Genomic DNA, 27,122 nt, shown 5'->3' with positions numbered 1-27,122 from the left:
TAGCTGGGACTACAGGCGCCCGCCAACACACCCGGCTAATTTTTTGTATTTTTAGTAGAGACGGGTTTTCACTGTGTTAGCCAGGATGGTCTCGATCTCCTGACCTCGTGATCCGCCCGCCTCGGCCTCCCAAAGTGCTGGGATTACAGGCTTGAGCCACCGCGCCCGGCCGGTGTGTTGGTTCTGATAGGTTGAGAGCTGCTTGTCACAGTTGTCACCGTGACTTGAGGCTCCATCTCCCCAGCTCTTACATCCAAGTGCTCATGGGACCCAGCTCTGGACAGTAAGTGGGGCCAGAGCACATCCCACGTGTGTAAGCTGGTGGCTCCAAAACAAGCCAAAGGGTCATTGGTCACTGCCAGAGATGACCCACCAGAGGAAAGGGTCCCTTGGCCTTCTCTGCTCTGTCCACACTCACTTCCCTAGTGATCTTGTCCCGCTTGTGGCTTTAAATCCCATCCGGCCCAGATATCTCTGCTGAGTGTGGTCATGTTCGTTCATCCACCGCTTTCCTGGCTCCATGTGCATGTCTGCTGGCTTCCTACAGCCAGCGTAGCTGGGGGCACGTTCCCCAAGCCATTTCTACCAAGTGGGTGAGCGTTAGACACAGGGAGGTGCAGGGACTCGCCACAAACACACACAGCTGGAGAAAATTCATCCAGGCCGCTAGAGAAGGGAGACACGCAGCCACAACTGTCAACTTCAACACCCCCACCCGCGCTATCCCCTGAAGGTCGGCAGCTGGAGTCCGTCCGGGCTGAGGCAGCCGAGAAGGGCGACGTGGGGCTAGTGGCCGAGAACAGCCGCAGCACCCAGAGGCTTATGCTGCCACCACCTCCGCTCACTGCCTCCGGGGTCTTCAGCAAGTTCCGCGACATCGCCAGGCTCACCGGCAGTGCTGTGAGTGGGGCGAGCCGCTCACCCTGGACCCCAGACGTCTTGGGGACCTGAGGCCACGCGTGTGTCAGGAAGGCTTCTGGGTGGACCATCGGCTGGGTCGCATCAGTCCTTCTCGTGGGGTGCACAGCTTCCTCTCCTCCTTCCTGCACCCAAGCCTAGGGGATTCTCCTCTCCAGAGCCTAGCAGACCTAATGCCATGGCTGCCACATGACAGGACTCAGTAAATACTTCCTGGATAAAGGGAGAGGGAGGCAAGGAGGAGAGCTAGCTCGTTCTTACTGCCCTAAGAGCAGGCAGCCATGGGAGCTGGGATGTGGAGATGGGTTGAAGGAAGGAGGGCAGGTATTCCAAAATGTAGGGCAGCAGCGTCACTGGTGGGGTGGAGGTGTGGTCCCTGCCTTCACCAGGCACTGATGGCTCTTCCCCTGACTCTCCAGTCCACAGCCAAGAAGATAGACATCATCAAAGGCCTCTTTGTGGCCTGCCGCCACTCAGAAGCCCGGTTCATCGCCAGGTAAGCATGTGGGCCTGTGAGGCTACAGAGGGGGACTGCAGGCTCGGAGGTGAAAGGAGGGAGGGACTGGCAGCTGGAATCATCACAAATGCCCTGACCATCCTTGGATGAGAAAAGCATGAGCAGGAGGCCCAGCCCCTGAAGAGTAGGAAGGGACACCGTTTCCTTTCACAGGCCAGCTTCTGTCCCTTGGTAGTGCTATCTAGAGAAGGCCCCTGGGCCCCTGTGGGTGAATCATGCTGTGATTGATTAGTGAGGTCTGCCTTGGCCTGGGCGCAGGCCCTGCAGCAGGAAGCCAGGGTTTGTTTGCCATGACAGTGAGAGCAAGTCCATTGACAGCTCACATCATGGAGCATTTCTTGGGTGCCCTGCCCTGTGCCACATGCCTTATCTCATCAGTTCCTACCAGCAACTCTGAGATTGGTCTTGTTACCCTCACCTCCCGTTTATAGAAGGGGAAATGGAGACACGGGGAGGCAGACTAAGCCACTTGCCTCCTGCCACTGGCTCAAAGCAAGGACCATGCTGGGGTCCTGACCATTGCAGTCACCGGGGCAGGCGCCAGGCTCAGTTGTCTCCCTGACTCACCCTCCTCAAGCCTCGCCAACCCCTCAGGGCAGCTGAGATGAGAGGTGCTGGTGCACCTACTTGTGCCCCTCCCCAGTCCATGCTAGTGGGCAGGATCGTTACTGCCTGGCCTTAGTTTCCTCATCTGTCACATGGGGCTGTGTGATGTCTGGGGTCCCTTCCAGGCTCTGAAGATTCTTCTGGTTTTTGAGGAGAGGGTCTACACATGTCAAGGTCGAGGAGACCAGAGAAGGGAGGAGGCAAGATCGGGGAGATGCAGACAAGTCCCCTTCCCTGTCCTGCTCTCTCCCCAGGTCCCTCAGTGGACGGCTGCGCCTTGGGCTGGCAGAGCAGTCAGTGCTGGCCGCCCTCTCCCAGGCCGTGAGCCTCACGCCCCCGGGCCAAGGTGAGCTCCTGTGGCCCGTCTCTGCATCCCTCGTTGGAGTTAACTCAGGCTTCCCCATTCCTTTTCAGAGGCCCATGCCCACCCCTTCCCCAGCGGGCCCCTGCCATCCCAGGCTCCTCTCTCCTGGGGGGGAGCATCTTGGGCCGTGGCATCTGCATTCCTTGCCATACAGCAAACCACCCACTGCACCCTGGTGTAGCCAAGGATGTGGGCGCCTTCCAAAGCCTCTGGTGGGTCTTTTCTTAGAATTCCCACCAGCTGTGGTGGATGCTGGGAAGGGCAAGACAGCAGAGGCCAGAAAGACATGGCTGGAGGAGCAAGGCATGATCCTGAAGCAGACGTTCTGGTGAGAGTTGGGCAGTGGGTGGAGTTGCCAGGGGCTGTGGGCAGAGTGCCAGGGATGGGGTGGAGCCAGAGGAGCAGTGGGTGGGGCCAGTGAAGTGATGGACAGGCATCACTAATGCCGGTCATGGGGTGACTGAGAGCAGAGGTGGTGATCTAGACAAGACTGGTGCTTGGCACAAGGATGGTGACAAAGATCAGGAAGGAGGCAAACAGTGAAGGGTCAGTGACCCCAAGGAGAGGTATAGAAAGACGCTGACAGCGGCCAGGTGCAGTGGCTTACACCTGTAATCCCAGCACTTGGGAGCCCAGGGCGGGGAGATCACTTGAGGTCAGGAGTTTGAGACCAGCCTGGCCAACATGGTGAAACCCTGTCTCTACTAAAATTACAAAAATTAGCCTATAATCCCAGCTACTTGACGGGGCTGAGGCACGAGAATCATTTGAACCTGGGAGTTGGAGGCTGCAGTGAGCTGAGATCACGCCACTGTATTCCAGCCGGGGCAACAGAGTGAGACTTTGTCTTAAAAAAAAGAAAGATGCTGACAGCAAGGGAGGGCAGCCAGCAACATGAGGTTTCTGAGTTCCAGACAGGGCTGTGCGTGCAGAAAGGCCTTAAGGGACCCAGAGAGGAGCAGGTGACTGACACATGGTGAAGGGTCTTGACAGTCATGGAGAGGACATCCGTGGAGCGGTCACGAGGGCTCCAGAGAGCCATGTGGAGGGACCTAGGCCAGCAGCTGACCCAGGGCTGGTGACTCAAAGATCATGACTGCCGCAGAGAGGATGTCAGAGGCAGGAGGGCTGATGGCAGTTCCACAGATGCCCTCAGAGCACCTGCTGTGGGCCAGGGCCAGTCTGGGCCAGGTCCCCCCACTGGGTGCTGAGCAGACAGCGGTGAACGGGCCCAGGCAGCAAGCTCAACTCTGCCTGCACGTGGGGCTCTACCAGCTGCTGACCTCAGGCCTGCCCCACACCAGCTACGTCAAAATCTTTGTAGGTGGAACCTGGCCTTGAAAACCTTTATTTATTTGTCTATTTTTATTTTTTTTGAGACGGAGTCTCGCCCTGTCATCCAGGCTGGAGTGCAGTGGCACAATCTCAGCTCACTGCAACTTCCACCTCCAGGGTTCAAGTGATTCTCCTGCCTCAGTCTCCTGAGTAGCTGGGACTACAGGCACGTGCTACCACCCCTGGCTAACTTTGAATTTTTAGTAAAGACGGGATTTCACCATGTTGGCAAGGCTGGTCTTGAACTCCTGGGCTCAAGTGATGCACCCACCTCGGCCTCCCAAAGTGCTGGGATTACATACCTGTAGGCATCAGCCACCATGCCTGGCCAAAAACCTTTTTTAAAAAACTATATCCTTGAGTGGTCTCATGTGTAGCCTGAGTAGAGAATCGCTGGTCTCGTGGTGACAGATAGGGAACAGGGGCAGGGCCAGACTAAGGGAGACAAAGGAACAGATAGTGACACCAAGGGAGAGCACAGAGACAGGGTGGCAAGAGGAGCTCGGCAGGTGGTGACTGAGGTGGGCAGAGGCATCCAGGAGCCCAGGCTTCTGGGAGCAGGCCGAGCTCTCTTTCCAAACTGTGTGAATTCTAGAAAGGCTTCCCCTATCTTGTTCTCACCCCCCACCCCAGCGAGGTTCCCGACCTGGACCGAATTATCCCTGTGCTGCTGGAGCATGGCCTGGATTGTCTCCCGGAGCACTGCAAGCTGAGCCCAGGTACAGGCCCCAGGGGCGCTCACCAGCCTGGCAGCAGCCCTGCCCCCTCCTGAGTCGGCGTGAGGGTGGCCATCATAGGCGTCCCTCTCAGAACCTGCAGGGTCCTCTCCCCCACCAAAACCGAATGCTCCTCCCTGGTGCTGAAACCCACTGGTTTTCTCCTTGGAATTTCCCCTTGTGAAGTAGATAGGGTGTAGGCGCCGCTGCTGTGATAAACAGGAGCTGGGTGTGGTGGCATGTGCCTGTGATCCCAGCTACTCGGGAGGCTGAGGTGGGAGAATCACTTGAGCCCAGGAGTTCCAGGCTGTAGTGAGCCATGATCACGCCACTGCACTCCAGCTGGGCGACAGAGTGAGACAATAAGTAAGTAAATAAAAATGGGCCAGAAGGCAGTGGGTCAGGCCAGATAGAATCTCTTTCTCTCACACGTAAGTGTACAGAGCAAGGGAGGTGGCCAGGGAAGGTACAAGTGTGCAGCTGTGTCCCAGCGATGACCCAGGGACCCAGGTTCCTGTGTCTTGTCCCTCTGCCCTCCAGAGGTTGTCACCCCAATGTCTGTGATCAAATGTGGCTCACTTCCCTGTTCTAATTGTGGGAGGAGGGACGCAGAGGAGGGAGGGGAGGCAGCCAGATTCCTTGCAAGGATGTGAGCCAGACATTGCACATGCTGCGTGGGTTCCAATCACATGGCCTTTCCCAGCTGGAAGGAAGGCCGGGAGCTGTAGTCCCCAGTGGGAGGCTAGGTCCCCTTCTAAAACGTGGGAGGCTTCGTGACTGAATAGCAAGAAAGGAGAATGGTCCTGGGTCCCATTAGCAGTTCTCCTCGCCATGTTCCCCCTCTAATCCATTGCCTTCCCTCTCCTCTCACTCGCTCTCCTCCTCTCCCAGGGATTCCTCTGAAGCCAATGCTGGCCCATCCCACGCGAGGTGTCAGCGAGGTCCTGAAGCGCTTTGAAGAGGCAGCTTTCACCTGCGAATACAAATATGACGGGCAGAGAGCACAGGTATGGGGAGTGGGACGTATCCCTTCCACAGACAGGAGAACGTCAAAGAGCAGCAGTGTGGGGTCACTGAGGCCTGAGCTCCAAGCTGGCCCGCACCACAGACTGCCAAGCCCTTGCTCATCCCTCTGGGCTTCAGCATCCACCTCCATGTAGTGAGTGCATTATTTTTTTCTTTTCTTTTTTTTTTTTTTTTTTTGAGACAAGAGTCTCACTCTGTCACCCAGGCTGGAGTGCGTTGGTGTGATCTCGGCTCACTGTAGCCTCTGCCTCCTGGCTTCAAGTGATTCTCCTGCCTCAGCCTCCCAAGTAGCTGGGACTACAGGCGCCCGCTACCATGCCCGGCTAATTTTTTGTATTTTTAGTAGAGACGGGGTTTCACCATGTTGGCCAGGATGGTCTTGATCTCTTGACCTCATGATCCACCCACCTTGGCTTCCCAAAGTGCTGGGATTACAGGCATGAACCATCGTGCCTGGCCTCTAGGGTGTGGTCTTAACTACCTCACCAGCTTATCCAAAGCTACAATCCTCCAGAGTCCTGACCGATGATAGTGGGAGCTCGTGAAACGTGGGCTCCACTGATGCTGCTGGTGGGTGTGGTCATTTTAACAGCTGTTCTGGGAGGTACCTAATGACCCCTTCATGCTGTGATGTGCATGTGTGTCGTGTGATCCAGGACCTCAGGCGTCCTTGGTCCTGGAGTCTCTAAGAATGTGTTGTGTCTCTTCTGTCCTGGCAAGTGTGGGGCCTTCTCACCTGGGGATAGGTAAGCAAGCGAAGTGGGTGGAAGCCACAGGGCTCGGGGCAGTTACAGAAAGTGGACCCCTGAGGAGACCAGCCCAGCCAACATGGTGAAACCCCATCTCTACTAAAACCACAAAAATGAGCCAGTGTGGTGGCATGCGCCTGTAGTCCCAGCTACTCGGGAGGCTGAGGCAGGAGAATTGCTTGAACCCGGGAGGCAGAGGTTGCAGTGAGCTGAGATCGTGCCACTGCCCTACAGCCTCCACGATAGAGTGAGACTCCATCTTAAAAAAAAAAAGGGTGGATCCAAGAGACACAGGATCACAGATGGATCTCCAAAGTAATGTTGAGAAAAAAGACACAAGATGATTTATGATAGTGACAATGATTTCTTGACAACTGTTCCTTGAAATAATAACATACATATAAGATGCTATATATGCAGCCCTGCTCAATGGCTGTGACCAGACTGTCTTAAAATACACATAGAGGCTGGGCGCGGTGGCTCACGCCTGTAATCCTAGCACTTTGGGAGGCTAAGGTGGACGGATAACCTGAGGTCGGAAGTTCGAGACCAGCCTGGCCAACATGGTGAAACCCTGTCTCTACTAAAAATACAAAAATTAGCCAGGCGTGGTGGTGGGCGCCTGTAATCCCAGCTCCTTGGGAGGCTGAGGCGGAAGGCTCTCTTGAACCTGGGAGGTGGAGGTTGCAGTGAACAGAGATCGCACCACTGCACTCCAGCCTGGGTGAGACTCTGCCTCAAACAAAAAAAAATCAGAATGAGATCTACAGCATAATGACATTTAAGCAAATCAGCACCCACATGCAGCAAGGTGCACATGCTTACATGGTGAGAGGTGTAGGGGTTGGAAATGACAAGAAAATGGTGGTAGGGACTTCCAGAGACAGGGCTGGGAGGTGCTGTTGGAACTGAGGAGATGATTCGCTCAAGTCTTCACACCAGTTTCCCCTCCAGAGCTTCCAGAACCTTCTACCAGTGCAGGTGGGGTCATAAGAGAAAGGTGAGGCCACATGAGGGGACTCAGCTGATTTCCCCTCCCTTCTCCCATCGTGACAGATCCACGCCCTGGAAGGCGGGGAGGTGAAGATCTTCAGCAGGAATCAGGAAGACAACACTGGGAAGTACCCGGACATCATCAGCCGCATCCCCAAGGTGGGCGTCTGCCACACACTTGCACCCTGCCAGGGTCTGTGGTCAGGGGTGCAAAGCCCTGAGGCCCGTCTAGGCCAGTGTGGCACAGTGTGGGGTTTATTGGGAGGAGATCAGATTGCGTTTGGCTGCAAATGACAGAGCACTCAGTCCTGTGTGGCATAAGCCGATAGGATTTTTTCTCACATCTAGAGGCGGGCACCCCAGCACTGACTTGGCTGAGCACTGATGTCCCCTTGAACCCAGCGTATCGCTACCTCTATCCCCTGCAGTCCTTGGCTGGCTGGCTTTTAGTGCCAATGCTTGTCCCCTTAGAGTTTCCCAAACAGATGTCACTCTTCCAGACGGAAAGAGGGAAAAGGGATTCTAGCTTGAGTTAACACTTTCCTGGACACCTCCCACCCACACCCCCTCCCCTGCCGTGGACTCCAGCTGGGAGTCACCGTCCAGCACTGGGTTCCGTGGCCACCCTAGTGCAACAAAGCCTCAGAAAGCAGAGTCTAACTCTGCAGCCTCTCCAGCCAGGAATGCGTGGAGAAGGAGTCAGGACGAGTTTGGAGGGGGCCAGCCCGTGGATAGGCCCCAAGCCTCAGAAATAGAAGCTCAGAGTCATACAGGGCTGGGCCTCACAGGCCCCAGAGTTGGGGACCTCTCTGCACCCAGTAGGGGTCTTGTGCCTGTTCGAGGAGTCCCCTATCAAAGAGCCTTTCTCTTTGCCTGCCCCTTATTAAATAGGAAATAAGTTAGTTAAGAAAGCAGGGGGCACAGTGCCCAGCTTTCTGCCTGTTAGAGGCGGTGGCGGTGAGAGGCACAGTTGAGTGCCTGTGTTAGGGGAGCTCCTGTTCAGTGCCAAGCACTGTTTTTTAAATCGATTTTCTTAAGATGTAATTTCCATAAAAGTTAGTGATTTTCAGTGTGCACTATGCTGTTTGATGACTTTTGAAAAGTTGATACACCCAAGTAACCAACACCCCAATGAACGTATAAAATATTTCCACATTCTCATCATTCTAACATATTTCCGCTGGGTGCAGTGGCCCACGTCTGTAATCCCAGCACTTTGGGAGGCTGAGGCGGGTGGATCACCTGAGGTCAGGAGTTCAAGACCAGCCTGGCTGACATGGTGAAACCCCGTTTCTACTAAAAATACAAAAATTAGCTGGGCATGGTGACAGGTGCCCCTATAATCCCAGCTACTCAGGAGGCTGAGGCAGGAGAATAACTTGAACCCAGGAGGCGGAGGTTGCAGTGAGCCGAGATCGGGCCACTGTACTCCAGCCTGGGTGACAGTAAGACTCCATCTCAAAAAAATAAAAATAGAAAATCAAATATTTCCTTGTGTCCCTGGCCAAGCAAGGCCCCCTCCTCTGCCCCACACCATGCATGCGCCAGAGGCAACCCCAGGTCTGCTTTTTTGTTGCCACAGGTTGGTTTTACCTGTTCTAGAGCTTCCTGTTGGTGGTATAATGCAGCACTAGTCTCTTGCGTCTGGCTGCTTTTGCTCATTCGTTCAGCAAATATTTATTGGGCATCTGCTCCGAGCTAGGCCCCGTGCTGGAGGCTGGGAGTGTAGCAGGCCTGCCATGGTCTCTGCCCTCACTGACCTCACAGCCCAGCAGAGCAGGCAGACCTTCACCAGGGAGTCCTGCAGCTGGCTCTGTAATTACACGTGGAGATCCGGGCTCCACGGGAAAGGACCAGCATTCTGTGAGCCTATGTAACAAACAGGCCTGGCCGGTCACAGTGGCTCCCAGCACTTTGGGAGGCCAAGGCGGGTGAATCACTTGAGGTTAGGAGTTCAAGACCAGGCTGGCCAACATGGTGAAACCCTGACTCAACTAAAAATACAAAAATTAGCCGGGTCTGGTGGCATGCTCCTGTAGTCCCAGCTACTTGGGAGGCTGAGGCAGGAGAATCACTTGAACCTGGGAGGCAGAGGCTGCACTGAGCAGAGATTGCACCACTGCACGCCAGGCTGGACAACAGAGGGAGACTGTCTCAAAAAAGAAAAGAGGCCAGGTGTGGTGGCTCCTGCCTGTAATCCCAGCACTTTGGGAGGCCAAAGCAGGCGGATCACTTGAGGTCAGGAGTTCGAGACCAGCCTGGCCAACATGGTGAAACCCTGTTTCTACTAAAATACAAAACTTAGCCAGGTGTGGTGGCATGTGCCTGTAATCCCAGCTACTCGGGAGGCTGAGGCTGGGAGGCAGAGGTTGCAGTGAGCCGAGATCACGCCACTGCACTGCAGCCTGGGCGACAGAGCGAGACTGTCTCAAAAAGAAACAGGCGTGGCTTAGACTTGGTATCAGGGAAGCTACCTGGCTCCAGGATACAACATGAATGCTGCCCCCGGCTTGGGCAACAGTGTTCCCTTGAGGGAAAAGAAGGCTTCCCAGTGGAGGAGACGGACAGGGGCAGGCATTCTAGAGGGAACGGCACGTGCAAAGGCCCAGTGGTGGAAGAGGCGTTGCCCATTTATTTGAGAAACAGAGAGGCTCACGTGCTAGGCTGAAGAGAGGCTCGGGGCCAGGTGAGGCGAGGGACAACCCAGGCTGACCCGGGAGAGTCCCCACAGCTTTGGGGAATCATGGGGATGGTTTTTAGCAGGGAGGTGCTGTGATGGGATTTGGGGCTTGCCAGTGTCACCCTGGCTGCTATGGGGAAGCTGGATTGGAGGGGGTCGGTGCAGGACAGGGAAGCCCAGCAGGCGAGGCTGAGCAGGGAGTTGGTGTGGGAAGTGGACGGCTTAGGAAATCATCAAGTTCACTGAGGACCTGAATGTGGGTGACAGGAGGAGGGAGATGACAAGAGCTCCTGGGTTTCCAGCTTGTGGGACCAAATATTACATTCTCAGAAACATTAGTTTCTGTTTCCTCTTGGTGGGGAATAAGAGAAAAGCATCTGTGTGCACATGCCTCTTTGTTAGTGCATCTTGAGGGCTGCAGAAAGAAAGGGGAATTTATCTCCCCGTGTTTGTCTTTCCATCTCATCCTCCACCTCTCACAGGCCCTGGGTCTCTCCCTTCACTTTCAGATTAAACTCCCATCGGTCACATCCTTCATCCTGGACACCGAAGCCGTGGCTTGGGACCGGGAAAAGAAGCAGATCCAGCCATTCCAAGTGCTCACCACCCGCAAACGCAAGGTAGCATCACCCGCTCCACTGCCTGCCAAGGCCCCGTACTTCCTCATCTTTCACCCAGTCCTGGCTGCGGGTCCTGCCCAGTGCCCAGAAGGGCAGAGTGTCAGTCTGGATGCAGTTCTCTCAGCCTTCTGCAGAATGGCTGCCACAGCTCCAGCCATCACATTCTCATCCCAGCATCCCAAGTAGGAAGAGGGGAAGGGCCCTTTTCCTGCATCTCTGTTGTTTTACTATGAAAGAAGATCTGTTCTGGAAACCCCCACAACCTGCACCCCACAGATTTCCCCTTTTCCATCTCATTGGCCAGAACTGTGCCATGTAACTGCCATTAGCTGCAGAAAAGGCTAGGAGAGCAAATATCTGGTGAAGGGGAATGAGGTTGTTGGAATTAGCTGAGAGCCGTTACGATCCAGCACCCGGAGCCAGCAGCATGGCTGCCCTAAGGGCAGCCAGTTAGATGGGGTGAGAGGGAGACCGGTAGATGAATGCTGTCGGCCTCAGGCACAGTGCCCCATCTCACCATCCTACACTCATGAACTCCGTTGTGCCCCGACCCAGGAGGTGGATGCGTCTGAGATCCAGGTGCAGGTGTGTTTGTACGCCTTCGACCTCATCTACCTCAATGGAGAGGTGAGTTCCGGCTTCCTGTCCAGGGGCAGCTGAGGGGTAATGGGGTGGGGTGTGAGCCTGGCAGCTGCCCATCTGACTTCCATTTCCGACTCTGCCACTTCACACGGCCAGGAGGCCACACTTGGGCGGGAGCTCTCAAAGTGTGGTCTGAGGACCCCTGAGGTTCCTTAAGATTCTTTCAAGGACATCTTCGAGGTCCCTCTCTTTCCGATTCCACATTGGCATGAGGTGGATCTTGCTCATGTCCTGCAGCCAGAAGGGTGTGTCGCAGAAGCATGCAGGAGAATCCAGCCTCTGTTAAGCCAGACATGAGAGAGTTTGCAAAAGTGTACAATAATGCCTCTAGTCTCACCAAGTTTTCAAAACATAGGTTATGTTTCATCAAAATATGTTATTTAGAGCCAGGCACTGTGGATCACACCTGTAATCCCAGCACTTTGGGAGGCGGGAGGATCTCTTGAGCCCAGGAGTTCAAGACCAGCCTGGGCAATATAGAAAGACCTTGTGTCTATTAAAAAAAAAAAATTATTTGGGTTAGTATATTGGATTTATTTTTTTAATTTCTCATTTTAAATTTCTAATATAGTGTAACTATAATATTATGTAACCCACATGAATAAGCTCTATGGAGTGAGTCTTGAATAATTTTTTTTTTTTTTTTTTGAGATAGAGTCTTGCTAGTCACCCAGGCTGGAGTGCAGTGGCACGATCTCAGCTCACTACAACCGCCTCCTCCCAGGTTCAAGCGATTCTCCTGCTTCAGCCTCCCAAGTAGCTGGGATTACAGATGTGCACCACCAGGCCCAGCTAATTTTTGTATTTTTAGTAGAGATGAGGCTTCACCATGTTGGCCAGGCTAGTCTCGAACTCTTGACCTCAGGTGATCTGCCCACCTCGGCCTCCTAAAGTGCTGGGATTGCAGGCATGAGCCACCACTGCTGGCCTTGAGTAATTTTTAAGAGTGTAAAGAGGTCTCAAGACAACAGTTTGATAATGGCTTGCTTTAGGGTGTCAGGAATCTGGAGCTAGGCCACATGCCGTCATATTCCAGCCCTAACCTTCCTAGCTGCGTGGCTACAGATGAATAACTCAGCCTCTCTGTGTGTCAGTTTCTTGATCTACAGTAAGGAGCTAAGAGTGGCAGGTGCCTTATCTGTTAGGGTGAGGGCTAAATGGTGGGATAGGGGTGTGGAACTCAGTAGCTAGTACATGGAAGCTCTCAAAAAAAATTAGCTGCACTCATCATCATCCCAGATAATTTTTTTTTGAGACAGAGTCTCACTCTGTTGCCCAGGCTAGTGTGCAGTGGCACGATCTCAGCTCACTGCAACCTCTACCTCCTGGGCTCAAACGATTCCCCTGCCTCAGCCTCCTGAGTAGCTGGGATTACAGGCATGCACCACCACATCTGGCTAATTTTTTGTATTTTAGTAGAGATGGTGTTTCACCGTGTTGGCCAGGATGGTCTCGATCTCCTGACATTGTGATCTGCCCTCCTCAGCCTCCCAAAGTGCTGGGATTTACAGGCGTGAGCCACCGCGCCCAGCCCATCCCAGATGATAATCTGGTAGATGAACAACGATCTTGTGACAACTTGGTAACTTCTGTCTTATTAATGAATATTGATCAATCATCTTTTCAGGTTTGTTGGCCGCGTGCATTTGTTCTGTGACTTACCTACGTGTGTCTTTTGCCTGCCTGTCTGGTGGGTTCTCACTCATGTCTTCCTGGTCTGAAAACGTTTTTTCTCTGTTAGGCCCATCTGTCCTTCGCCGGGACAGGTGGAGCTGGTAGTGGTTCTAATGCAGAGATGCCTTCGGTGCCCAAACCCCCAATTTTATGATGCAAACTGATGTTTCACTGCATGAAATTACTGTAGGAAGACAGTCGGAGTCTGATTTTTGTTTCCCGTGATGTCTGGGGAGAGGAAAATCAAGCATCAGATGCTTTCCAAACGCTGGATACTTTGTGGGTTTTTCTGCAGGATTTGATCATCCCTGCTCAGTTGGTTCCTTTGTCTCCCATGAGCATTTCAAATATTTCTTCTCATTCCTTCAAATACTCCTTCTTTAAACTTTGTTGATGGCCTATTTTGCTGTATAGGACTTGTTTGAGCTAGTAGTTTTACAAATTTTTTTATTAGTAGTAGTTGAACATGGATGAACTATTTTTATGTAGTCAAGTATATCATTTTTTTTCTCTTTAATGTGTCCTCATCCCCAAGATTTTTTTTTTTTTTTTTTTTGAGACACAGTCTCACTCTGTCACCCAGGCTGGAGTGCAGTGGTATGATCTTGGCTCACTGCAGCCTCCGCCTCTGGCGTTCAAGTGATTCTCCTGCGTCAGCCTCCCAAGTAGCTGGGATTACAGGCACCCACCACCACACCCAGCTTATCTGTGCATTTTTAGTAGAGTCGGGGTTTCACCATGTTGGCCAGGCTGGTGTTGAACTCCTGACCTCAGGTGATCCACCCACCTCCGCCTCCCAAAGCACTGAGATTACCGGCATGAGCCACCGCAGTAGCCTACATTTCTAATTTTAGAGCTTCTAGTAGCCACATTAAAAGGTAAGAAGAAACAGATAAAATCATATTTTCTTTAATCCAATGTCTAAGATATTATCCTTTCAATGTGTGATGAATATAACAAATTATTAACATGGAATTTTACACTCTTTTCTTGGATTAAGTCTTCTAAAGCCAATGACTGTTTTGCCCTTAGCACATCTCAGATTGAACTTGCTGCATTTCAAGGGCTCAATTGCTACACATGGCTGGTGGCAGCTACACTGGGTAGCACGGGCTCAGCTGATCTTCCCAGACATGCCCTGAGTAGGTATCGCTGCATTTTACAGATGGGAGCTCTGAGGTGCACAGAGGTAAACGCTTGCCTGAAGTCACCAGCTAGGAAGTGTGTGGCTGGGATGTAAACCTGAAATGGTCTGACCGTAGATAAATTGTACCTGCTTAACCCTTGTGACTCCTCTCTCTCATCTTTTCATACAAAATGTTCATGAGCACAATTTTACAACAGAAAAAAACTGTCGACGGAAAACACGTGGATGTCTCCCTGGAGGGCAGGCGGTGAAGGTAGTTTAACATCAACACAGAGAAGCCCTGGGCAAAGGGCAGACCAGAAACACTGCGCGTGAATGGTAACTGATTGAACAAAAGAGAAAAGCAATTCAAAGCCACATGACGGATTAGTTAGTGTTGTTATGTGGAGACAACTGCCTTGTCCTTTGTTTAAAAACATTCAGATCACCCCCTTCCTCTCTAACACACACTCTTGCAAGGTCTAGCTGGAACTGATTTCAAAGCAAAACACAAAACTGTAAAGGTACTGGAAGAACTCAGTGAAAACTTTCGGAATTCTAAGGAAAGGAGGACTTTTTTTAAATTATCTTGGGGATGAGGCTGGGTGCAGTGGCTCACGCCTGTAATCCCAGCACTTTGGGAGGCTGAGGTGGGTGGATCGCTTGTGACGTGCACCTGTAGTCCCAGCTACTCGGGAGGCCGACGCAAGAGAGTCGCTTGAATTCAGGAGGGCGGAGGCTGCAGTGAGCCAAGATCACACCACTGCACTCCAGCCTGGGCGACAGAGCGAGATTCTGTCTCGAAAAAAAAAAAAAAAAACTGATGAGATGCCCATAAAGTGTTAATTCAAGCTCCAGTGAGGCCGCAGCCCCCTGTCTGATGCTCCTGAAGTCACCGATTCTAAATGCTGTCGGGCCCTGTTGCCAGTGACTAGCCCCGTGCTTTAAGCTCTCGGAATCCTTCTGACATCGGGGTTCTTCCCTCTCAAGGCTTTCCACGAACGCTGTCACTAGTTGTGACCTGCACATGTCCTGTTCGCCTCACATTTAGGGCTTATTGTCTTTATTTTCACAAAGATGTCTCATCTCTCTTCTCCACCCCGGCCCTGCAGTCCCTGGTACGTGAGCCCCTTTCCCGGCGCCGGCAGCTGCTCCGGGAGAACTTTGTGGAGACGGAGGGCGAGTTTGTCTTCGCTACCTCCCTGGACACTAAGGACGTCGAGCAGATCGCCGAGTTCCTGGAGCAGTCGGTGAAAGGTGAGGGTGCTCACTCTTCTCTCCCGAGGTCTGCAGCTTGCGCTGACCCCGACCTCCCAGCCTGTCCCCAATCCTGGACCGTTTGACCAGAATCCTGCCTGCTCCGGCGCTTGTGAGCCAGGGTTTCCCAAGGACCACGCTTCTGTGTCTCTCTCAGACTCCTGCGAGGGGCTGATGGTAAAGACCCTGGATGTTGATGCCACCTACGAGATCGCCAAGAGATCACACAACTGGCTCAAGGTGATTCCCGACCCCCAACCGGGCCTTCCCCGCCCCGGGTCTGGAGGTCTGTCCCAGCTGGGCAGTGGATTTCAAGTCTCCACTGTGTACCCTGTCTGAGCTCAGGGCCCCTTTTCACAATCCTACCCCAGCCCCCTGCTGCAGCCGAATTCAGACCTTCTCCCTGCTGCAAGCCCTGGCTCACGAGTTCTGATGGAGAACGGCCCCAGCCTGAGCACTGCAGATGCCACGAGGTGCAGCGTAGATGAGGTTTCTCTCTCCTGAGCCTGCCGCCCGTGTCGGGCCAGGCTCTTGAGCAGGAATTCAGCCAGGACATGAATAAGAGAAAGGCAGGCAGGAGTGGGCGCCATGAAGAAAAGCAAGTCAGCTCCCGGCCAGCGAGGAGGGGCTGTTAGTGCCCTGGATGATCAGGAAGAGCCTTCCCCCAGGTGAGGGACAGAGCACTAGGGAGGAGAACCCCCGGTGCAGAGACCCTGAGGGAGGAGCAGCCTCTGCGTGTGCAGGGAGCAAGGGCAGACGAGGCGCAAGGTGAGCTCAGAGTGGGGAGCAGGCCCCACCCAGATGACGCAGCACCTGGAGCCACTGTGAGATAAAGCTGGATCTGCCTCTTGAGGGTTTCAGGAAGTCAGTGGGGGTTCTGTGCTGGGAGTCACAGTCAGGTTGTCATTGTGCAAAGCTCCTGGGGTTTCCCCTCGAGCGGAGGATGAGTGTGATGAGGGCCAGCAAGCAGGAGCCTGTCATTAGTAAGAGTTGATGGATGTTTGAGTGGAGAGGGGCAGTGAGGGGTGGACGAGGAGACCGGAACGGGAGGCACTGTGGCGCTGAGCCGGCCAGGCCTGCTGACCAGCTCTTCCTGTGTGCTTATGTCTGTCTGTGGCTGGTTTCCCTCCAGCACAGACCTTTCCTGTCTCAGGAAATAGCACTGTTGTGCCCCCAAGGCTGAACTTCTGCCTGGCACATGGTTAGCACTTAGTGAACGTGTCTGAATGAATGCGAAAATGCTCTCCCTTTGGAGGTGTGGCCGGAATGAGTTGGCCACGTCTCTGTACTGAGGGAAAGAGGGTGTCAAGGCTGACTCCTGAGGTCCCGTCAATCCCACCTGCATTTCCCATTTGTTCTTATTTATTTATTTATTTTGAGACGGAGTTTCGCTCTCATTGTCCAGGCTGGAGTGCAATGGCACGATCTCAGCTCACTGCAACCTCCACCTCCCACCTCCCGGCTTCAAGCAATTCTCCTACCTCAGCCTCCTGAGTAGCTGGGATTACAGGCACACGCCAGCATGCCCAGCTAATTTTGTATTTTTAGTAGAGATGGGGTTTCTCCATGTTGGTCAAGCTGGTCTTGAACTCCCGACCTCAGGTGATCTGCCCGCCTCGGCCTCCCAAAGTGCTGGGATTACAGGCGTGAGCCACGGCGCCGGGCCCCATTTGTTCTTATGTAAACCTAGAAGCCCTTCCTATGTCCAGTCTCTTCCCAGGGGCCATCCTTGGGGTTCCTTCTGGAAGTTCCCTTCAGACTTGCCTCCAGTCCCTCCTCAGTCCACTGAGGAGCCCCTCCCCAGCAGTGAGGCCCCCGCCTTGGACGCTCCCCCTTCTCATCTCTTGCCTCCCCTTTTCCCAGCTGAAGAAGGACTACCTTGATGGCGTGGGTGACACCCTGGACCTGGTGGTGATCGGTGCCTACCTGGGCCGGGGGAAGCGGGCCGGCCGGTACGGGGGCTTCCTGCTGGCCTCCTATGACGAGGACAGTGAGGAGCTGCAGGCCATATGCAAGGTCCTGGGGGACTGGGGCTGACGGCAGAAGCAGGAGGGAAGGAGATTAGACTCCCAGGGGACTTCCTATTGCACAACCCAGACCGAGGGGCGCTCACATCCCCCCACGAAGGATCCGTTCTCCCGTTTTTATTTACTTTTTCTGGTTCTATAAGCAACTCTTGCTTCATATAGAAAAACAGGCTGGGATAGAAAGGTGTCAGGAATGTGTGTCAGTGAGAGATTGAGATTAGCTACAAATAGTGGTGGCTCACATAAGAAAAGGATTTTTTTCTTATGAAATGAGAAGTGTGGAGGGGCAGTCTGATGCCATTAGGGATTCAGGTTCCTCCTGTCTCTCCCCACATTTTTTTTTTTGTCATGTGCCTCTGGCCTCATCATCACAATGTGGCTGCAGGAGTTCCAGCCCTCATGGCCATGGCTGCTCCACACACCAGGAAAGAGCAAAGGGGGTTGGACCCTGAGTCAGCCTCAGCCAATGAACACCTTCTACTCAAGTTCTGTTGCTCATCACTTTGCTCCATGGCTCACCCCCAGCTGCAAAGAATTCTGGGAAATGTGAATTGAATTTTTTTTTTTTTCAAGTTAAAGATTTTCTTAAAGCCGTGCGCATTTTGGACTAGATTTTCTTATGTATTTCCTATATTCCCCTCTCCAATAAATTTGGGTCTTTTACCACAGAAACAGAACAAAATATCACCTAGAATCCCACCGCCCAGGGACATGCAGTAGTGACATTTGAGGGAATATTTTATTTACATTTTCGCAAAGTTGTTATCCTTCTCTATGAGTAATTTTCTTTTCTGCCTTTTTACCCTGGAAGTACTTTATTTTCAATGTTATATATGCCCTTAATCAATATGGCAACAGGACTTGAATGCCTGCACAAGGATTTTCAAGGGCTATGCCCCAGTGTCCTGAACCAGCTCCCTGTGGCTGTGTGGGGAAGTTGTTGCCAGCTTTGTTCTTATGGGTAATGTGATTACTTAGTGTCCATTAACCTAAATGATCAGTGACAGAGTGATTTTTATAATTCACAAATATTTTGGCCACCAGTCTACATTGTCACCATTTTGCATTATTTAGAATAGATTTTTAAACGAGCTATTGTCAGGACAAAAGGCAAAAAAATCCTTAAGATGCTCAATGCAAAAGGGGCTTTCCAGGTGACGTTTATGTCGGTCATTATTGCCCACTTGCTGCGTATCTGCCAGCATCGAGCATTACTGCTAATTTTTAGCCTTTCCTGTTTTGGTAGGTGAAGGAAGCTCTTGGCAGTGTTCACACTGGAGACGGGCCGGGCATGGCCACTCACGCCTGTAATCCCAGCACTTTGGGAGGCTGAGGCGGGAGGATCACTTGAGCCCAGGAGTTCGAGACGAGCCTGGGCGACATAGTGAGACCCCACCTCTACAAAAACTTTTTTAAAAAATTAGCCAGGTGTGGTGGTGCAAGCCTGTGGTCCCAGCTACTTGGGAGGCTGAGGCAGGAAGATTGCTTGAGCCCAGGAGGTGGAGGTTGCAGTGAGCCAAGATTGCATCACTGCACTCCAGCCTGAGTGATAGAGCTAGACCCTGTCTCAAAAAAAAAAAAAAAAAAAAAAAAAAAAAACTGGAAGTGAGGACAGCCAGTTACTGGGCAGTGAGGATGTGGGTGGGCATAAGGGAGTGACTTCCTGGGGCCAGGGAGACAGTGGAAGCAGCAAGAGTTTCTCCATAAAGCGGAAGACAGGGAGTGGTTCACGGCAGGCCTCCTGGGAGAGCATTCCCACTCGGGAGTCTCTGGCTGGATGCTCCGCACCCCCAGCTCCCTCCTTCCCTGGTTTTCTGTGGATACTGCGTAGACCAGAAGGGGGTGGGGGCCACGAGTGTACACAGCTTTAGATGGCAGGAGCAAGTGCTGGGCCCGTGGCCGGCTGAGCCTCTGACCTCCCACTTCTTCCCTGCAGCTTGGAACTGGCTTCAGCGACGAGGAGCTGGAGGAGCATCACCAGAGCCTCAAGGTGAGCCATGGTGGCCGCGCCTCAGCCTCCACCCCTCTCCCCTCTGCCCCTGACAGCACAGTCCCTCCGTGCAGGGCTCTTGGCTTCCACCATCTTGGGGCTCCAGGTGTGGGCAGGAGGGCAGCAGTCAGTGAAGCTGGCTTTGGAGTCCAGCATCTCCGGGTTCATGTCTCAGCACTGCCGGCTACTAGCTGGTGACCCTGCTCAAGGAGCCTCGCCTCCCCAAGCCCTGTGCCTCATTCACACCAGGGGTTAGCCACAGGACACAGCAGGTGCCATAGCTGCTCCTTGTGAAGTGCCTGTGAGCCCTGATCAATGTGAATGTATGTTGTCATGGTCACAGGCATTTCAGGCTGAGTGTCTGTGCTACTGGATCTGTATTAGTTTATTTTCATACTCATACTGCTATGAAGAAATAACCCAAGACTTGCCGGGTGCAGTGGCTCACGCCTGTAATCCTAGCACTTTGGGAGGCCAAGGTGGGTGGGTCACTTGAGGTCAAGAGTTCGAGACCAGCCTGACCAACATGGTGAAACCCCTTCTCTACTAAAAATACAAAAATTAGCTGGGTGTGGTGGCACATGCCTGTAATCCCAGCTACTCAGGAGGCTGAGGCAGGAGAATTGCTTGAACCTGGGATGCAGATGTTGCAGTGAGCTGAAATCATGCCATTGTACTCCAGCCTGGGCAACAGAGTGAGACTCTGTCTTAAAAAAAAAAAAAAAAAAAAAAAAAACTGGGTCATTTATAAAGAGAGGTTTCCTGGACTCACAGTTCCACATGGTTGGGGAGGCCTCACAGTCATGGTGGAAGGTGAAGGAGTGAAGGAGGAGCAAAGGCACGTCTTACATGGCGCCAGGCAAGAGAGCGTGTGCAGGGGAACTGCCCTTTATTAAAGCCGTCAGATCTTGTGAGACTTCCTCACTATCGTGAGAACAGCACAGGAAAAACCCGCCCCCATCGTTCAGTTACCTCCCACCAGGTCCCTCCATGACACATGGGGCTTATGGGAGCTATGATTCAAGACGAGATGTGGGTGGGGACACATAGTCCCTGACACCATCTCTGTCCCACTCTTTGGTTCTCTCTCTCCGTTGCCCCCTCTCTCTACATCTCTGTCCCCGTCCCACTGTGTCTCTGTCTCCTTCAGGTCTCTGGCCCTTTCTCTGCCTCTTTTTGTCTTTAATGTCCTGCCTCAGCCCCCAGGGCCTTTCATTTCTTTCCATCTCCCATTCCTCCCAACTCCCACCTTTCCCAGCTTTTTACTTCAAGGGGGTGTCTTGTTTCTTTTCCCTTCTTTCACTTTCTATTTTTATTTCTGTTTACTTCAAGGGGGTGTCTGTTTCTGTTCCCTTCCTACACTTTCTGTTTCTATTTCTATTTCTGTTTACTTCAAGGGGGTGTCTTTTTTTCCCTTCCTCCCTCTCCCCAGCCATCCAATGTTTGGCCTTGACTTTGAGATTCCAGACCCTCTGTTCCTCTCTTCTTCTGCTCACTGCAGGCCCTGGTGCTGCCCAGCCCACGCCCTTACGTGCGGATAGATGGCGCCGTGACTCCCGACCACTGGCTGGACCCCAGCGCTGTGTGGGAGGTGAAGTGCGCAGACCTCTCCCTCTCTCCCATCTACCCTGCTGCACGGGGCCTGGTGAGTGGCAGAGGACCTGGGCGTGGCCCTGTGTGGGATTCTGGGCGGGCACACGGAGAGCAGAGTAGAGAGGGGACCTTGGCTCATGTCTGCTCTTCCAGGTAAGGATCAGGAAGATGAGCTTGCATTTTATTTGAGTGTCAGATAAAAAGATCAAAACATTTTTTCTTTAAAAATGGGCCAGGCACGGGGGCTCGTGCCTGTAATCCTAGCACTTTGGGAGACCAAGGCAGGCAGATCACTTGAGGTCAGGAGTTCCAGGCTAGCCTGGCCAACATGGTGAAACCCCATCTCTACCAAAAAATACAAAAATTAGCTGGGTATGGTGACCTGTGCCTGTAGCCCTAGCTACTGGGGAGACTGAGGCAGGAGAATCGCTTGAACCCGGCAGGCAGAGGTTACAGTGAGCCGAGATCACACCACTGCACTCTAGCCTGGGCGACACAGCAAGACTTCGTCTCAAAAAAAAAAAAAAGAAAAAAAGAATGCAATGCACCAGGAGTAGTAAGAAAACAGTGACATTGCTCCCTTCAGTATCATAATCTCATCTGCAGCTGTGAAATCATTTTCAGAAACTCAGTTCTTTTAAGCAAAGGCTTAGTTCCCTTCCTGCTCAACATTTACTTTGCTGCAGTTTCTTCCTCAACCGTAATTCATCTTCATGCTATCAGGTTTTAGAATGCCTTGGCTAATTTCTCTCTTTAGTGCTTCAGTCTTCAGCACTCACTGAGGCACTGTTGTAAACCGGGGGAGAACACCAGCCTGTGGCCAGCACTAGGAAAGCTCCCAGTGTCTCCTTCCAAAGAACAGCACATCTCAAAGTTAAAATGAGGTTGGGTGCAGTGGCTCACACCTGTAATCCCAGCACTTTGGGAGGCCAAGGTGGGAAGATTGCTTGAGGCCAGGAGTTCAAGACCAGCCTGGGCAACATAGTGAGACACTGCCTCAAAAAATATATAAATAAATAATTTTAATTAGATATATTTTCAGTTTCTCCTTATCCTTCAAAACCAAGCTAGCACATTTCTGTTGAGGAGCAGGCTTCCACTTTTAAAGAACTCTTTTTTTTTTTTTTTTTTTTTTTTTGAGACTTGGTCTTTGTTTTCCAGGTTGGAATTCAGTGATACGATTGTGGCTCACTGCAGCCTCAACCTCCTGGGCCCAGGTGGGCCTCCAACCTCAGCCTCCTGAGTAGCTGGGACTGCAGGTGTGCACCACCACACCTGGCTAATTTTTGTATTCTTTGTAGAGACGGGGTTTCACCATGTTGGCTAGGCTGGTCACAAACACCTGGCCTCAAGTGATCCGCCCACCTCGGCCTCCCAAAGTGCTGGGATTGGAACTTACATTTTTGACCTAATGTTTAAAAATTTTTTACCATGCTGCACGTTAGAGAGCCAGGGACCCTTAGTGACAAGGGACAGGAGCCGGTGTATATCCAGCCCTTGCTATGCAGCGGGCGCTGTGTGGTCATCAGCATGTCACTCATAGACACTCATTTAATCCTCTCAAAATCCCTAAGACATAGTGACACAAACATCTCCATTTTACAGGTGAGGATGTAGAGCCCTAGAGAGCTTGAGTAAGTGCCCCTGGATCACGTGGCTCCTGAGAGTTGGGAGCTGGGATTGGAATCCCACAGTCAGGTTCTAGAACCCATGCCCTGGCCCCATTGTTCAGCCTTTAGCCTGAATCATCCATCATCGTAACGGCTGTAGCAGGCGGCATTTCTTTTTTTTTTTTTTTTTTTTTTTTTGAGATGGAGTCTCACTCTGTCGCACTGGCTGGAGTGCAGTGGCATGATCTTGACTCACTGCAAGCGCCACCTCCCGGGTTCACACCATTCTCCTGCCTCAGCCTCCCGAGTAGCTGGGACTACAGGCACCTGCCACCACACCTGGCTAATTTCTTTTTGTATTTTTAGTAGAGACGGGGTTTCACCATGTTAGCCAGGATGGTCTCGATCTCCTGACCTTGTGATCCGCCCGCCTCGGCCTCCCAAAGTGCTGGGATTACAGGCGTGAGCCACCACACCCGGCCAACAGGTGGCATTTCTTAAGCACTTACTGTGCCCTGGGTATGGTTCCAAGCACTTTGTCAACTTGTTTAATCCTTATGACAACCCATCGTTCGGCCCCCTCATGTGGATCAGGAAGCAGTCCAGAGTGAAGGAGGGAGGAGACTGAGCAGGGAGTCGCTGGGGCTGGACCGCAGGAGTCTCCATCCCGCTTCCGCAGGTGGATAGTGACAAGGGGATCTCCCTTCGCTTCCCTCGGTTTATTCGAGTCCGTGAAGACAAGCAGCCGGAGCAGGCCACCACCAGTGCCCAGGTGAGGCCCTGGAAAGCAGGGTGGGCCGCCCAGGTGAGGCCCTGGAAAGCAGGGTGGGCCGCCCAGGTGAGGCCCTGAGAAGCAGGGTGGGCCGCCCAGGTGAGGCCCTGGGAAGCAGGGTGGGCCGCCCAGGTGAGGCCCTGGGAAGCAGGGTGGGCCGCCCAGGTGAGGCCCTGGGAAGCAGGGTGGGCCGCCCAGGTGAGGCCCTGGGAAGCAGGGTGGGCCGCCCAGCTGCTTGGCCCTACCAGCTTTTTAGCGTGGTGGCCTCTCTGGAACCTTGTGGAGGTGGGGGCAGCCAGCGAGCTTCTGACCACCCCGTCCCACCCTCTCTCCACAGGTGGCCTGTTTGTACCGGAAGCAAAGTCAGATTCAGAACCAGCAAGGCGAGGACTCAGGCTCTGACCCTGAAGATACCTACTAAGCCCTTGCTCTCCTAGGGCCTGGGTACAGGGCATGAGTTGGATGGACCCCAGGGTTATTACTGCCTTTGCTTTTTAGCAAATCTGCTGTGGCAGGCTATGGTTTTTGAGAGTCAGGGGAGGGGTGTGTGTGTGAGGGGGTGGCTTACACCAGAGTCTGGGATTCATCCCGTCATTTCTTTCAATAATGACAGAGGATGTGAATTTGTTTTGTTTTGTTTTTGTTTTGAGACAGAGTCTGGCTCTGTTGCTCAGGTTGGAGTGTGATGGCGACATCTCAGCTCACTGCAACCTCCACCTTCCGGGTTCAAGTGATTCTCCTGCCTCAGCCTCCCATGTAACTGGGATTACAGGAATGTGACACCACGCCCAGCTAATTTTTGTATTTTTAGTAGAGATGGGGTTTCGCCATGTTGGCCAGGCTGGTCTTGAACTCCTGGCCTCAAGCGATCCTCCCTCCTTGGCCCCCCTAAGTGCTGGGATTACAGGCATGAGCCACCACACCCAGCCATACCAAATATTTTATTTAATTGTATTGGGCAGCAGTAGTCTAAAATCTTTACATACATATATTTTTTAACTTGTTTAACCTTCCAGCCATCCCACAGGGAGGCACCATTGTGAGCCCTGTTAAGGAAGACAAATGCAGTGTCTTAAAATAACACAGATGGCTTCTCTTACAGTTTCGGAGGTCAGAAGTTCAAAATCAGTTTTACTGGGCTAACATCAGAGTGGTGGCAGGGCCGGTTCCTTCTGGGAGCTCCAGGAGAGAAACTGTGTCCTTTTTCCAGCTTCCAGAGGCCACCTGGTTCCTAGGCTCATGCTTCTTCTTCCGTCCTCAAAGCCAGCAGCATCGCGCCTGCAAATCTCTCTCCTGAGGTCATCAGGTCACATCCTCTCCTCCATCAGATCTCTGTTCCTCTCTTCTAAGCACTCAAGTGGTTACATTTAGGGCCCCCTGGATGATCCAGGATAATCTCATTTCAGGATCCTAACTCAATCCCAAAGTCTCTTTAGTCACATAAGATCGCACATTCACAGAGGCCGGGCACAGTGGCTCACGCCTTGGGGAGGACTTGGGGAGGCTGAGGTGGGAGGATCACTTGAAGCCAGGAGTTCAAGACTAGCTTGCTCAACACAGCCAGACTTCATCTCCTCTAATTTTATTAATAAAAATGTAAAAGGGCTGGGCGCGGTGGCTCACGCCTGTAATCCCAGCACTTTGGAAGGCTGAGGCAGGTGGATCACCTGAGGTCAGGAGTTCGAGACCAGCCTGGCCAACATGGCAAAACCCCGTCTCTACTAAAAATACAAAAATTAGCCAGGCGTGGTGGGGCATGCCTGTAATCCCAGCTACTAGTGGGGCTGAGGCAGGAGGATCACTTGAATCTGGGAGACAGAGGTTGCAGTGACCTGAGATCATGCCACTGCATTCCAGCCTGGGCAACAGCGAGACTCCATCTCAAAAAAAAAAAATAGATCACATCAAACGTTTCAGCGATTAAGACCTGGATATCTATGGGGGCTGTTATTATTCCAGCCACCCCACATGGGATGACACATTAGAGGAAAACCATCGGGAAATGGTCAGATAAGGCAAGCAGGATGCCTGGGACACCCACCCAGCCCTGGGTACCACGGGGCTGGGTTGGGGAAAACAGCTGCACTCGGGGTGGGGCCCAGGCTTGGGTCTTCTAGAGCAGGAGGCCTCTGACCTCGGGGCCCAGCGTGGAACACGAGCTTCTGGACATGAGAGTGTCAGGATGTCCTGATACTCCCGCAGGAGGGACAGAGGGCTCCTAGCCATCCCCTTCCCCTCACACTGTTTCTGCCTCTTACATCTGCCCTCCCTTCTTCCCTTCTCTTTCATCAGGTTCCTCTGCCCTCGTCTTCCGCCCGTCCTCTCTCCCCTTCCTTCTCTGTATCTGCGAGGCCTTGCTCCCTGCCATGCTAGTCTGTGCCAGGCTCACTTTGCTGACTGTCACTGTGACTCTCACCCTCCCTGTCTCTCTTCTGTGTCTCCATCACGGTCTCTTGCGCACGCAATCTCCTGGGCATTTTGTTTCTATTTGTCATAGCCCAAGAATACAACATTGCCTTCCTATTCTCCTTGGAGCTAGCAGTGGCCCTGTGGCCCCGTGTGGGCAGACCCAGGGGACATAAGCACAGGGGCTGCTGGGGGCTTCTGGAGAAACATCTTTCCTGAACAAAAAGGACAGCCCTGGTTGTGGCAGCTCTTCCCCTCCTCCTGCCTTGACTAGAGATGATGGCTGGAGCCAAGTCACCACCTTGTAATGATGAGGAAAAAGAAAGGAGAGTAACAAACTAGCCCTGACGACCCTAAGACAGCGAAGCAGGGGCAGCAGCTGCCTAACGTGGGCTTTTGCTCATGGGAATGGAGGAAGAATAAGTTCCAGGGTGATTATGACACTCTAAAACATCACTTTCGGCCGGGTGCAGTGGCTCATGCCTGTAATCCCAGCACTTTGGGAGGCCGAGGTGGGCAGATCACCTGAGGTCGGGAGTTCAAGACCAGCCTGACCAACATGGAGAAACCCTGTCTCTACTAAAAATACAAAATTAGCCAGGCATGGTGGCACATGCCTGTAATCCCAGCTACTCAGGAGGCTGAGGCAGGAGAATCGCTTGAACCCGGAAGGCAGAGGTTGCAGTGAGCCGAGATCAAGCCATTGCACTCCAGCCTGGGCAACAAGAGCAAAACTCCGTTTCAAAAAATAAATAAAAAATGACTTTTGTTTCTCATGGCTAAGAGTTCCTGATACAGCTCTCCCTTAAAGAACTGGCAAATTAGTGTGCATTTGTGTTTCAATTTCAAATAAAATGTTTAAGGCAAAAAAAAAAAAAAACGTATTTAAATATTGTACGTCAGGGGATCCCCACATCACTGTCTGGCTCTGGAGACCATGGTTCCCTTGGGCTTGGCTCTTCCTCCCTGCACCAGTGCAGGGCCCCAGGAACACATCTGCTACACACGGCCGCCTTGTCCCTCTGCTGGAGCTAGTCAGAGTCATCCTCACTCCTCAGTGACCCTCATGATGGCTCCACCAGGTAGGTACTTTTATTCTCCCCATTTAACAGGTGAGGACACTGAGGGGCGCAGGGATGTAAGCTACCTTCCCTAGGTCCACTGTCTAGGAAGTGGGGGGCCAGGTTTTGGTCCATGCCGTCAGCTCCTTGGCTGGATCTGTAACTACTTACTATGGAGAGCCTCCTGGGCTCCTGTGAGGTGTGGAACCTTATCCCGCAGGCGGGGCAGTGGCATGGTCAGGTCTAGGAGTGAAAAGATCCTGCGATGGCTGGTGTTGTGGGCACTGACAGAGATGAGCCTGGCGTTAGGGGGAGCAGGGGAGACCATCTTCCCCCTGGTGAAATCCTGTTCTAAAATTGATGATACTCCTGCTTTGGCCTCCCAAAGTGCTAGGATTACGGCCTCATCTCTATTTTTAAAAACTAAGAATTCAGGCCGG

At 52.7% G+C, this 27,122-nt stretch overlaps 2 protein-coding genes across 3 annotated transcripts in view; both read left to right on the top strand.

Annotated features, from left to right (window-relative positions):
• The window catches only part of LIG1 (DNA ligase 1), a 57,283-nt gene extending 32,478 nt beyond the window's left edge, over positions 1-24,805 (top strand). Inside the window, exons 13-29 of one of the 2 annotated variants that reach the window (XR_004032022.1) lie at positions 734-900; positions 1,338-1,414; positions 2,296-2,387; positions 2,634-2,733; positions 4,374-4,459; positions 5,348-5,463; positions 7,288-7,383; positions 10,414-10,524; positions 11,080-11,151; positions 15,079-15,223; positions 15,381-15,463; positions 17,087-17,239; positions 19,187-19,240; positions 20,742-20,885; positions 23,123-23,215; positions 23,553-23,689; positions 24,426-24,805. Coding sequence is in view for 1 of the 2 variants with exons in the window: in XM_030820957.1 (XP_030676817.1) it covers positions 734-900; positions 1,338-1,414; positions 2,296-2,387; positions 2,634-2,733; positions 4,374-4,459; positions 5,348-5,463; positions 7,288-7,383; positions 10,414-10,524; positions 11,080-11,151; positions 15,079-15,223; positions 15,381-15,463; positions 17,087-17,239; positions 19,187-19,240; positions 20,742-20,885; positions 23,123-23,215; positions 23,553-23,636 (1,673 nt within the window). In the remaining variant the exon portion in view is untranslated. Of the gene's footprint in view, positions 1-733; positions 901-1,337; positions 1,415-2,295; positions 2,388-2,633; positions 2,734-4,373; positions 4,460-5,347; positions 5,464-7,287; positions 7,384-10,413; positions 10,525-11,079; positions 11,152-15,078; positions 15,224-15,380; positions 15,464-17,086; positions 17,240-19,186; positions 19,241-20,741; positions 20,886-23,122; positions 23,216-23,552; positions 23,823-24,425 lie in introns of those variants that run through there. The other variant, XM_030820957.1, reaches the window with a different exon arrangement.
• A 2,142-nt stretch (positions 24,806-26,947) lies between these two features.
• Positions 26,948-27,122, top strand: part of PLA2G4C (phospholipase A2 group IVC) — a 65,695-nt gene continuing 65,520 nt past the window's right edge. Inside the window, exon 1 of the mRNA XM_030821780.1 lies at positions 26,948-26,986. Within this exon, the coding sequence (XP_030677640.1) occupies positions 26,948-26,986 (39 nt within the window). The remainder of the gene's footprint in view (positions 26,987-27,122) is intronic.

This window comes from Nomascus leucogenys, chromosome 10, assembly GCF_006542625.1.
Source record: "Nomascus leucogenys isolate Asia chromosome 10, Asia_NLE_v1, whole genome shotgun sequence".
NCBI classification, from domain to species: Eukaryota; Metazoa; Chordata; class Mammalia; order Primates; family Hylobatidae; genus Nomascus; species Nomascus leucogenys.
This window is presented reverse-complemented; position numbering and strand designations above follow the sequence as displayed.